The 13,933-nt window shown below is 40.5% G+C and overlaps 1 protein-coding gene across 4 annotated transcripts in view; it reads right to left on the bottom strand.

Annotated features, from left to right (window-relative positions):
- The window catches only part of NRBP1 (nuclear receptor binding protein 1), a 1,787,342-nt gene that overhangs the window by 379,482 nt on the left and 1,393,927 nt on the right, over positions 1-13,933 (bottom strand). For all 4 annotated transcript variants that reach the window (XM_044061499.1, XM_044061500.1, XM_044061497.1 and 1 more), the window contains one exon: positions 11,441-11,576. In XM_044061499.1, the coding sequence (XP_043917434.1) occupies positions 11,441-11,576 (136 nt within the window). The remainder of the gene's footprint in view (positions 1-11,440; positions 11,577-13,933) is intronic.

Here is a 13,933-nt window from a genome sequence, read left to right on the forward strand (position 1 = left end):
CAGCCTTGTTGCCAAATAAGCGATCCTGCTGTAAAGCAGCATCCAAAAGTTTTGCTTTGACATGATCAGGCAGAGTTTACTCCTTTAAGCCAAGCATGACTTCTAAGCACAGACCCAGTAACAGCAGCCCTACAAGAGGCCTCTAAAGAATCAAAACCACATTTCAAAGTATGTTTGCCAACTTGTTCAGCTGAATGCAATAAATCCTGCAAATCTTTATTCTCCACACAATCAGAAATCAACATCATTTTCTGTTTAAGCAATCCCATGATAAGCTGTTGATATTTTAACATATGGAATTGACAGTTTAAAGCCCTGACTGCTAAGGTTGCAGAAGTATAAACCTTTTTACCCCCATCTATCCAGCGCCTTGGAGTCTCTATCAGAAGGGGTAGGATTTTTAGCAGTAGAAGCCTTAATGCCTTTGGGCCCCTGGGAAATGGTTTCAGGGTCCGCAAAAGGATTTTTGAAAAGGAATTTGTGGGACTCAAGAACCCTGCAGTACCTGTCTGGTTTACTAGAGGCTGGAGGCAAGGAATCAGGGGCCATACTGGATTCCGAAAACAGATCAACAATATCTAGTACAGGAGGTATAGCCAAAGGCCTATGCTGAGGAAGAGAAAGGAAATCCCTAAGCCTCTTTTTGGATTCTGAGAAATCCTGACTTTCCCAGTGGAAATGCTCCCTTAAGGTATGTAAAGTTTCCCCAAAAGAGAAATCCTCAGATGGAGAAGCAGAGGGAATGGAGTCCTGTTCAGAAGATTTATAGTCAAATTCAATCCTAGGCCTCTTGGAGGGGGGGGGGTTGACTACCCCTGATTAGAGTAATTAAATCTTCAGCCATTTTGATCATTTGTTTTTTAGGCATAGGGGCCTGAACATGTGGCCTGGGTGTCGGTTTTTTAGACATAGATCGAGATTTAGGCCTTAGCACTGAAGCTGGAGTCGGTTTAATATGCAACTCTGTAGGCCTGAATACACCCTCAGAAGCCAGTGCCTGCTCAGCGCCTCCGGACCCATCCAAGGTAGAGACACCTGCAGGTTCCATATGTGAAGCATCTCGCAACATACCAGACTCCAAATGCGTCTCAGTAGAAACCTGCGAATCAGAAGTAGCGGGTATCAGGGGCTGCGAAAGCACCTCACTGAGTACTGGCGAACTGGTGACTGGCTTAGGAGAAACGTTGTCGGCAGTTTTGGACCTCAACGGCCAGTCTCTGTCTTTTTCTTTGCGTTTTTTCGGTATTCCAGTAGTCAGATGGCTAACAGACATAATTTCTGGATAATTAAACCGAGAACCGAAATATTTTGAAGCAAAAATGTACCGACGATGGATAGTGTACTGATTAAATAAAGCACAAAACTGAAAGCATGGTACGTCGTAGTCAGGGCCTAGGCAAGGAAAACAGTACAAATTAAAATCCTTATGAGGTATTTGCTTTCCACAAGTAATACAATTATTAACTTTTACTAACATCGGTAAAGAGCAAGAAAAAGTTTCCCCAACGGGGTACTTAAGCTTTAAGTTGAAGACTTCGGTTCTAAAACTCGAAAACGAATAATTCAGGAGTTGGCCAATCGGCACTTGGGAATTGCTACTGCTTCGGGCACCGTGTGTCAAGAAAGACTGATGTAATGGCATCGGCTGCATGTTTTATAACCCTGACAACCTGACGTCATGGAAGAAGGGACGGCAACCGACGCAGGACCCAAGACTTTGTTAATCAGGCCAACTGAGGGCAACCTGCCAGCAGATTACCCAAATGTAAAGACTGCAACAGTGAAACACGATGAACATCTTATCACTGAAATCATACCCAGCCCCCTGCTGCTCTAGGAGCAACTAAGTTGTGCACGGAGCAGCATTACTGTTTGCTAACCTTAGAATACACAATGCGTAGTTCCCACTCAGTCTCTGTGCTACCAGCACAGTCCTATTTAATTAATCTGGTCTTTTTCCTGATAAAATCCACAGCAAGAACCTAATATCATGGATGGGCAGTTTCCTACCATCTCTGTAGCCAGCCTGATGGACATGGGCATTATGAGGCAATGCAGCAATTGTCTCGTGTATGCAGACAACCACTTCATCCTGAAACAAACAAATATATGTGAGAGATGTAGTTATACTATGAAAATGGAGTCAAGACTCTCACATACAGACTAATCACATGCCAAACAGGTTGGTTGTCAGCACACTCCAATACCACACTAAAATAAGGATTTGACACAAACCCACATATGTGGAGGTACACACTAGTAACTTACCACAAACTCGGAGGGCTCCCAAACACCGCCTTCAGAAATCACATACACACACAACAAAGCAAATAACCACAACACATAATAATACACACAAAGTACAGTTGTGTACACTTACTATAAATGTAGATGTTCAAGTGTATTCACTGTTGCAGTCATTACATTTGGGCTATCTGCCTGCAGGTAACCCTCAGCCGGCCTGAATACCAGAGTCTTGGATTCCTGCGTAGAATGCTCTCTCTTCTTCCATGACGTCAAGGGTATAAAACATGCAGCCGACGCCATTACATCAGTTTTTCTTGCCCCAGCTGTCAGGTACCCCACAAAGGGAACCAATTATATGTTACGTTACACCTCCATCAAAAAGCAAATACACCAGAAAGCTTAAAACAAGAAGCAAAGGTAGAGCCAAGAGAAGTCAGGGGGCTGGAGGGAGGGTAACCAGGACTGCAACAGTGAATATACTCGAACATCTACATTTATGGTAAGTGTACACAACTGTACTATGTTCTTCGTGTTTCACTGTTGCAGTCATCACATTTGGGTTGATTCCCAAAGCTAAGGAAAGGAGGAGGAAGTTAGGAGAGCATTAGGGCCAGGTATCAAGCCCTGCAAAACTGCAGTGGCAAAACCAGCTCTGGATTTAGAAAAAATAGACATGGTAATGCTTGGTGAAGGTATGTACAGAGCTCCAGTAGCAGCTTCTAGGATGACCCTGGTAGGGACCCCCCTGAGAAAGGCTGCAGAGGTAGATGCAGCCCTGGTGGAATGTGATCTTATCCCCTGTGGGGTAGGTTTTCCATGGTGCTTATAGCAGAAATGAATGCAATGGGCTATCCATTTAGAAATTGTTTGCTTTGAAATGGCCTTCCCCTGCAGCAAAGCCAACTAGCTGATAGGCTTAGTCCTGTCCAAATAAAATCTCAGTTGTCTGTGCACATCCAAAGAGTGCAGAATTCATTCTTCTTTGTTTTGTGGATTTGGGAAAAAGGTAGGCAAATGAATGGACTGACTTAGGGCCACACTAGACACCACATTGGGCATAAAAGAAGGCTTGGTCCTGACGGAAACCCTGTCTGCATGGAAGATAATGAAGGGCTCCACTGTCATGAGGGCCTGTAATTCTGACACTCTTCTTGCTGAAGTGATGGCTAGAAGAAAGGCATTTTTTAAAAGAAAGGAATTTCAACTCTGCAGTTGCAGCTGGTTCAAATGGAGGGAGAGTGAGCTTTTCCAATACAAAGTTAAGGTCCTAGGCTGGAGTAGGGGCTCACCTGGGGGAGGTCTTACATTTTTAGCCCCTCTGAGGAATTGCTTTAACAGGGGGTGAGAGAAAAGGGGTGGTTCAGTGTTATAATGTGCTGAAATTGCAGAGGCATGAATTTTAATTGACGAGAAGGATAAGCCTTTGTGCAGCATTTCTGTTAAATACTGAAGAAGGATCCCCAACGGGGTACTTAGCTTTTTTCAAAGACTTTGGTTCTGAAACTCAAAAACGAAAATTTCAGGAGTCGGCTGACCAGCACTTGCGAACTGCTTCTGCTTCGGGCACCACACGGCAAGAAAGACTGATGTAATGGCGTCGGCTGCATGTTTTATACCCCTGACAACCTGACGTCATGGAAGAAGAGACAACATCCGACGCAGGAATCCAAGACTCTGATATTCAGGCCGGCTCAGGGTTACCTGCAGGCAGATAACCCAAATGTAATGACTGCAACAGTGAAACACAAAGAACATCAGCGTCTCAACAAACAAGCCCATAAGGCAAAACACCACAAAACCTAATATACTGGTCACAGGAGACTCCATAGTGAGACACACAGATGTCTTCCTGACCAGGCTGGAGAAAGTAATGGTTAGCTGTCTGTCAGGTGCCAGGATCCATCAGATCAAACAAACACTCAAGTCACTCAGCCACAAGTACCAATATGAATCTGTCAAACTCCATGTGGGTGTGAATGACCTGAGATGTACATCCCTGGACTATACGAAGAGACAACTGAGCTCTCAGATTATGAGTCACAGGCAGGTATGAACCTAGCCTTGAGCGGCATTCTACCTTAAATCAAGGATGATGCCACAATACAAACACAAAATGATTGACTTTAACAATTGGCTTAACTTTTGGTGCTAGTCCAAGGGTATCCAATACCTGTCAGCCTGGAAGGACATGAATGATAGGCCACATGGTTTTGCCAGAGATGCTACTCCATGTCCGACTAATCATAGGCAAAATCCCCTACCACATAATTGCTAGCTATAGGTCCCCCACCATGAACCAGGAAAAACATACCATGCACTCGGACCTACTGGAGTCACTCACCATGCAGCCTAATACTTTACACTCATGGGTGATTTTAACTATTCTACCATTGACTGAGGAACATATTTAACCACTAACATGCAGAGTCAGTGGTTCTTAGATTTTGATAATGCAAATGCTCTGGAACAGCTGGCTGGCACATCCACTAGGGGCTCAAATATCCTGGACACAGTACTCATTAACATGGGGGAGCATTGCACTCCCCCCACCGGTAATGGCCTCTTTGGTAAGATTAGACCACAAAATGGTCGTCTTTGAAATAAATATAAAGCCAAATCCCCCATCAAGCTCAAAAATGTTAAAGAATTTCTCCAAGACAAATTATCTCCTACTAAACAATGGCATAAGAAATTTCAAATCTCTCAAACACAGAGCACACGGAATCCTATGCACAGGTGTACAGCAATGCACTGTACAGCTACTTAAGCAGCTGTATAAAATCTGCAATACTGGACCAGATTAAACTCAGATCTTGCTAGTAAAACAAGCCACCCTGGTGAACCCCTGGTATTAACAGGCTATACAAAAAAAAAAAGAAACTAATGTTCAAAAATAAGCAGGAACAGGCTCAGCAGAAGAAAACCCTCAGTAGTCTAAACAAACAAATCAGAAAGCTGGTCAAGTCCTCAAAAGCAGATTATGAAGCAAAAATAGCCTCCCTACCAAGGAAAATCACAAAGCATGTTTTAACTATGTCCGAAATCTTAAAGGGAATACTCAAATATGCACAGAGCTGTTTATAGATGGCACCAACCATACTAAACTGTAGGAAACAGCCAACCTCCTAACTGACAGATTTGGATCAAACTTCAAACCCCTGCCCCCACTGGATGTCCCCCTCAAAGTATACCTGCCACTATTCCTCAGCCTATTATCTCAAGAAAGCAGGTCATCTTTGTGCTCTCTAAGGCTAAAAACATGGCGTCAATGGACCCGGACAACATCCCAGGTTGCCTTTTAAATAACTTAAAACATAACCTAGCAGACACAGTTGGATCCCTATTTAACCACATTCTCCACACAGGGTATGTTCTGGCAGAATGGAAGACAGCAACGGTCATCCATCTGCACAAGCAGGGACCATCAACCAACCCAGGGAATTACACACCCACAAGCCTGACTAGCCACATCTACAAGGCCATGGAAAAAATCATCACAAACCTTATCAACAAGGTCATAGGTAATCTCCAGACTCTGGACCCAACCCAGTTCGGATCCGTTAAGGGTAGATCATTGTCTGTTAAATCTAGTTGATTTCTTGAAGAAGGTAACCAAGACCATGGATGAGGGAAAGGTTGAGCATACCACCTACAATGACCTGGCCAAGGCATATGACACAATTCCCCACTTTGGTATTCCACAGAAACTCTCTCAACTGGCCATAAAATCCTATGTCACCACATGGGTAGCCAAATGGCTCACTGACGAGACACATACAGTTAAAGTGGGTGAATTCACCTCTAGCAAGAGGCCAGTCACCAGTTGTGTACCACAGGGTTCTGTACTAGGCCCTCTATTGTTCAGTATTTACTTCCCAAAAGTCAAGGCAAATGCAGATGGCCTTCAGCTGACCAAGCCTGTGGATGACTGCACACTGTCGGCAATCATTAAATCCCCGAACAATAATGATATAGTGCAGAAAGGATTAACACAGGCAAACTGACTGGTGCCAGAGCCATGGATTGAAACTAAATGCAAAGAAAATGCATAATTATTCCCTCTGGGAAACCAAATACCCCAGCTAATTATTATATAGACAGCAACGCCCTAAGAGTAGACCCAGTGGTACATGATCTGGGTACTCAGATTGATAGTAATCTGAACTTTGACCACCATGTATTCAGAGTGGTGAGAAAGTCCTTCTATGTGGAGCAACTCATAAGTAAGGGCATGGCATTCAGATCAAAGGACGCTACAAATTTCACTGTACTTGGCCCTCACTGGACCAATATTTGAGTACAATGCACCCTTTTGCATGTACCTCACCAGACATCAGAAACAGATGGAGTTACCCCAGAGGTTTCTCACCAGGAAGACACAGGTTATAAAATAGAAGTTCTACATGGAAAGACTGAAAGGTCTATTACCATATCCTGTCTCCTACAGACTACTAAGGAACCTACAAGGCAGTCTCCAATCTGGCCCCGACAGAAATGTTACACATTCATAAATCAAACTACACGAAGGTCTCTTACTCTAGGGATCTTAACCTAACCTCTGTCTGGCATAAATTCATGTTGGAGAGGCAGATACATCTCTCAGAGACTACCCCTTTTCTGGAATAAGCTTTCTATCCATGTGAAGCAAAGCCCTTCCCTGACCCTCCAAGCACAACCTAGATCAATGGATGGGTAATTGTTTTCCTGGGGAGGCATGCATGTCCCTCACGGACAGAGGCATTCGGTATTACACATCATAACATAGCCTCAAACCTCTGTGAAATTCATTCACCTAGCTAATGAAACTTGGGAAACCTGGGTTAAATATGGCTAGGCTTGTGAGAGCTCTTGGGCCATTAGCCTAGTAATCTCCTATGAACCTATATTACACAAGAAGGCTTTTCTGAATATGTTCCCATCTTGCAGCTTACATTCACACTAATGACTGGCATGCTGATCTTGTATGTAGTTGCATCTTTTCATTTCTAGTGGAACCTATGTTGCATTCGTCCAGGCTTTTTACTTCATTAACACTTAAAAAAAATGAATACATTTTCTAAAATCTTTTTATCCCTTTAACGCACAGCAAACACAAACTATATACATTTTCCTCCAAAAAGGAAGCCTAATTTTCCAAACAGGAGCAGTTGCTCAAAATTGATGGCTGCACTGATTAACAATGCTAGTCCACATATCAGAGCCTGTGTTCCCACTTAGACATATTGCTATCTATTCTCATCTTTATTCCCCTCCCAGATTTGAAAAAAAATAGCATGTTTCAGTAAACAACTTTTAACTTTAAACAAAAAGTCTGTTGGCTATCCTTAAATAAATAAACCATGTTGTACACGGTTATATTTAATACATTAAAATACTACAGCTGCTGGGAAAGCAGTAACTTGTATAGCTATTCACTTCCCACAGATTCAAATTTCATTTTCACTGAAGTGCTTGCTAAATAGTCATTTAAAAGTTAACTGCAGTGCATGTGGTAGATAACAACCAGACCACACTGTTCAGTACTTTAATGGCTAACTGTCTACACCCAAAAGCGGACAGTTTCTAGCTAAAAGCTGATGCTAGTATAAAAAAGCTAACAACTTTGCAAATGCAAGAATGAACTACTATTTTTTATGTTAATCATTTTACTCTCAAGCCATTCTGTTAAAAAGCAGCTTGTCTATAGCTTAAACTAAGAACATAAATCTAGACATCCATCTGCACAAAAAGAAGAAACTATCTTTTAATTCTATACACAATATAACTACATTTTTCCATTCCCCCAGCAGCCAAAGATCACATCATATTAGCTTTAACTTGCTTCCTCCTAGCCTTTATCTTGCTACAGTGTAAAGCCTACATAAAGTACTTTCTTACTTTCATATCACTAGCATACTCAGCAGCCACTGATAAAATTTTTCTCACCTCATATTTAAAATGCCTTTGACTGCATACTGTGTGGAGCTACTTTACATCAGTATGTTTGGGTTTTATACCATTATACTACTACTTACTGTTTTTATTTTTTTCTATTCTTTTGTCATTTGACTTTATATCTCTCTCCAGTATCCCATAGGTTCATAGGTAGGTACTAGGCTAATGGCCCTAGGGCCCATACAAGCCTAGCCAAAAAATGTACCCTGGCTTTCGCCACCCAAGAAAATTATTTTCCTGTGCCCCTGTCGAGCAGAGCCACAGAAGTGATCCCGGGGGTGAATTCCCCATTTCCCATCCAATCATCAAGATTTTTCTTGAAGAGTGCTAATGAGGAGCTCTGTTTGACATAGATAGGTAGTCTGTTCCAGAGTATGGGAAGTCTCTGGAACAGGAATCTATCCCTCCAACATGTTCTGTTTATTGTGGTGAAAAGGTTTAGGTCCCTAGAGCGTGTAGCTCAGAGGGATAGGGATTTCTTTAAGTGGAGCACGTCCAACAGCTCTGGGTTTGACATAGCTTTGTATGTTAGGCAGAGATCGCCTCTGAGTAGGCGATATGCGATGGAGTAAAGCTGTAGTTTTTTGAGACTGTCTGCATAGGGCATCTGTTTGAGACCAGTAATCCTCTTTGTGAGGTATTTCTGTGGTCTTTCCAGTTGCTGTAGATGTCTTGTGAGGTACATACCAAAAGGGGCACTGTACTCTATAATGGGTCTAATGAGTGATGAGTAGAGGGGAACAATGACCTCTTTTTTTTCTGGATGAGAATCCTTTTGTGATGAGATGAGCCACGTAGAAGGATTTCCTGACCACTGTGGCGACGTGATTATCAAAGGAGAGACTACTGTCCACCTGTGTCCCAAGGTCTCATCACATTTTCGGCATTAAGTAGACTACCAGCTATGTGGTAGTTCATGGGTAGAGTTTTTACCAAAGGGGATAACAATACACTTTTTGGCATTGAGCTTCAGGCCATGGCTTTGACACCAGGTATCTGTCTCAGTGAGGCCCTTGTGTAGTTTGTCCACATCGTTAGGAGTTTCGATTATGGCTCCTAGTTTGCAGTCATCTGCAAACTTTGTTAGCCAAAGACCTTCTGTGTTGGCCTGCACTTCAGAGAAGTAGATACCAAACAGGAAAGGACCCAGGACTGAACCCTGTGGTACTCCACTTGTCACTGGTCTGATGTCGGATTTGGAATCTGCTACTTTCACAATGTGGCAGTTGGCAACCCATCTTGTGACATATGGATTTATACCTAGTTTAGTGAGCTTATCTATAATTCCAGAGTGGGGGATGGTGTCAAAAGCCTTGGCGAGATCTAGATAAGCTGTGTGAACCATTTTACCCTCATCTATGGCTTTGGTGACTGCTTCAAAGAAGTCAATCAGGTTTAGGAGACATGATCTGCCTTTTACAAATCCAAACTGGGTAGGGTCCAGAGTTTGGAGATTACCAATGTCTTTCTTTAAACAAATGTGAGTGCACATCTTATTTTTTCTCTAAAGTATTGAGAGCCATCTTCTGTATTAAAGTTCAAATTTGAACTACTTTTTTGCTAAAACGTTGCAATATTCTTCCCAGCCACAGCTTTTTTCCCCCATTTTCATAGTTGATTTTTGCTTAATTTCTTCATATCTCTTCTTTGACAGCATCCATACAGTGTAATTACTAACTAGTAACTGAATTTTCTCAAGAAGTTTACCCAAATTGATAAGATTTACCGCCCTGTTTGAGCAATTTCTCAGTCTTCATACTGGAAGACCTCTAATCAAATGGTTCCACAGCCTGCAGCCATATTGCAAGTCATATGCGATACATTAATATATTTTCTGAATGACTGCAATCATCCATCTATTCACAACCCCTTTTTCTCCATTTTTGCACATAGGATTGGGGTGTTACTTCATCAGTGACAATCCTCAATAGACAAGGTTCACTCTGCCTGGTGGCTGGTCCTGCTGCAGCTGTTCTTTCATACCATAAATGGACACACACGAGCAAATAACTACAGCCAATTTAGATCCTCCAGTCCAGCTACAGTGTTATCTTTGGAAAGTGGGAAGAAACTGGAGCACCAGGAAAAAAAAACATGCGAACAAATGGAGGAAATACAAACTCCTCAGCAATCATCTTCTGTGGAAGAGCCTTTGACACTTAACCACCCTATCAATGAAGCTAAATCTTAAAATTACTTCCTTCCAGTTTTATTTTCCTCAGATTTGTCAATACTTGTTTGGCCTTTGAGGTCTTCACAAACCTGGTTCTGAATTTTCTTAGTTTTTTAACCAATACCTGACTATCCTTAACTGGGCTGTCTCAGTTTTGAGCAAGTTCAGCTTTTTTCAGCAAAAGAAAAACCTTTGTTGTTTCAAGTTCTTTGTTTTGGTAAACCTTTGTGTTTCGTATAATCAGTTTCACATAGCTCCATAACAAACACAAAGTGATGTGCAATTTTCAGTGTTTAGTGCTTACTATAAATATATTTAATCAAAGATTTCAGCTACAGCACCATACAAGACAGGACTTCTCGAAAAAAATCAGTAATTTTCACTAAATCAAAATTAAAAATTATTTGTGAATGGTAAAAGCACTCAGATATGCACGGTTTTGTAATGGTGATAATACCTGAATATGTCAGGTAACAACTGCAAGCACCAACAAATCCTAAAGGTGGTGGACGGCGAGAACAACATTACCCACACAAAATGATCTTTCACTGCTTGAAAGTCAAGCTGGATGATGAAAGACACACTGGTGAGAAGATAAATTTAATACTGCTGCACAACTCCTTCATGCAGGACAAAGTTCTAAAAATCAAGTTAAGTAGGAAACAACATAAAGCATGTTAAGGGAAAAAAATGAAAGTTTATTGAGCTAAGATGTAGAAAAGCTGAGGCTATTTTTTTAAACAACTCAGACTTGCACCCCAATAAGCCTGACAAATGGAATAAATTCCAGTGGTGATCACTTCACACAGATAAAGGGAGACTGCATGTTTACAGTTTAGTAATATTACGAAGTATCACAGCAAATAAAAGGAGACAGTATTACCCATAGGGCTAAGGGTCACCTGGTCACAATAAGATGCATCAAAGGTAAGAAAAGACTAATCCATATAATCCCACTTCTTGAGTGCACTGTTAACATTATCAGGTTCATGACTCAGAAGATCTTATAATAGCAAAGTAAGAATCTGAGAAAAAAGATGACAGTGTTAATGTGTTCTATATAAAGCATTGACAGATGCATCCTACCTTTCTTGTTTCTACTTCTGCTGGTTCTGGGGTTGGAGTTTTCACAGATGGCGGAATAATAGGAGACTTCACTGTCTCTTCCTGGGGCTGTTGTTGCCTAGGAATCCCAAAAGCTGTGAGCGGGTAAATTCCATTCCTGTGGAAGTATAACAAAGGACTTAAAGACAAAAAGGCTACCTCATATCAGACATTTTTTGTAAAAAGAGACAAACTACATCCCACTGTTCTCTTACTTTCCTGATGCATTATTCTTTACATAAATGTACAGAGGCTGTAAAATACAGCAATGTCATCTGTAGTGCCACTATTTGTGTACTGTAAATTTGCATGCAACTGAATATTAAGTGGGTAGCCCCACTGAGCCTGCAATTCATCTTCAGTGGAAAAATGGGGAGGGGATTCCCCAAAAAGATAAAAAAGCAGTAGAACAGTTATCATTCCTGTTTAAAACAGGCAGTCATACAGGTAATAACTTAAGTACAGATGTGTTAGAAACTTACTGTAAAAGTAGATGCTCAAATACATCCACTGTAGTGCCCCACCCAGTCAAAAGACGACCTCCTACCTGGATGTTAGCAAGTCTGAAATACAAACAGGATGTACACCCATCAAAAAAATGCAGCAGGTGGGGTGGAGCCTGAAAGGCTAACTGAAAGCAGCAGTATTTTAGAGCTCCATATAACTAGTTAAATAAGACAGGAAAAAATATTCTTTTTTTTCTTCAACGTATAAAATCTTATAGATAAAGGTTTAATTTACATAATTAAAAACTTTGAAGTTTTACAAATAATTTTCTGTCAAAAAGCTTGGAGATATATTCACTTGCTAAAATGAGCAACTCAAATAATTCTCAACAGGATGCTGCCTTAAAGAAGGAACTACAACAGATGGAATCTACCCTGCAGGAGTTGTCTTTGAAGATGGATGATTTTAGAGAGACCATAGAAAATCTTAAAACAAGCAGTCAAAAACAGGCTGACACACTCAAGGAAATGCTACACCACCAGACAAAGATAACAGGAATAGAGGTTTCTCTAAATGACTTGGAAAGCAGACTTAAGAAAGAGGAAACACAGAAAGAACTGCTTCTTAAACGAAACACTTGGTTGGTTAATAAAATAGATGACTTGGTAAATAGGGAGAGGAGAAATAACATCAGGATTTTCGGATTACCTGAAACACAGAAGGTGAGGATATTATTTTCTTTTTTTCAAGCTGGATGCCTGACTTCTTAAATTTAAAAGGACTTCCCTTTGGCATTGAGAGGGCACACAGAGCTCTTGGGAAACCTGCCACTAACTCAAACTCTCCTCCTAGGTCAATAATTATCAAATTTCTTTCATACTTGGACAAGGAACTGATTTTAAGATCTGCTTGGAGGTAGGCGCCTCTAAAATATAAACAGAGCCTGATAAGATTTGATAACAACTATTCATCTAGAATAATGGAACAAAGGAAAAAAAGTGTGGCCAATGATAAAGTTTCTGAAACAAAATAACATCAAGTCACAATCTGCATATCCAGCTAAGATAAGAATACTGTATGCCAACGAGATGAGGACTTTTATTGACTTTGTCTTAGAGGAAGCCTCTTCATTTATTAAAACTAATAATGTGATTACTTTACCAGAAGATATGGATTGGATGTCACCTTCTCTCAAGAGAACAAAAGAAACAAATGTTTGGACAGACATCAAAAAGAAGAAGCAAAAGACTGATAGTGTTACAGCCAAATCCCTCAAAGCATCTACTGTGATATGAATTGTTTCAAAATTACTTTAAAGGTCCAATTTTACTGCTTGGAATTTTAAAACAAAGGTAACTAACTAATGGAATCTTTATCTACATTTTCTGAAAATAGATGACATGAGAGTTTTCACATTACTTCAGGTATGTAACACAGGGTACCTTTCTTTCACAGAAGGAGGGTTAATATAGCACATAAAATATTTATACTGTAAATCAACATACATAGTATATGTGTATTTTCTCTTAATTTTTCTCTTTTCTTTCTCTCTCTTCTTTCTTTACTCATTATTTTAACTGCATCTTGTCTCCCTTTCTAAATTCTCAATTTACTATACTAATATAGTCTGTATATATTTAATAACTCACTATCTATACATAGATAAATAATAGTCTAAAATAATCCAGTTTTAAGGTAGACTACTTGGAATATTGAACTTAATTATTACAACATTTATTAGATTAATGATAGTCACTGTTAAGCTTACTGGGACTGGGGACATGTTTGTGATCAACTCTGAAATGTTCCATTCATGTAGATACGTCATTTGAATTATTTCCTTTTAGTATTAACAAATATATATAAAAAAAAGAGGGAAAATGTACTGTTGGTTAAGAGAAGTGAAGCTTTCTTCACATTCTATTTACGTTGCCATAGCAACAGTAAACAATTGCTGCAGTTTCTAAGGACACTGTGAACCTGCGAAATGCATTTAGCCTTACAGATAACAAATAAAAAGAAAAAGTA

The sequence above is a fragment of the Protopterus annectens genome, chromosome 2.part0 (genome assembly GCF_019279795.1).
Source record: "Protopterus annectens isolate FY-2018-M chromosome 2.part0, PAN1.0, whole genome shotgun sequence".
Lineage (NCBI taxonomy): Eukaryota > Metazoa > Chordata > Ceratodontiformes > Protopteridae > Protopterus > Protopterus annectens.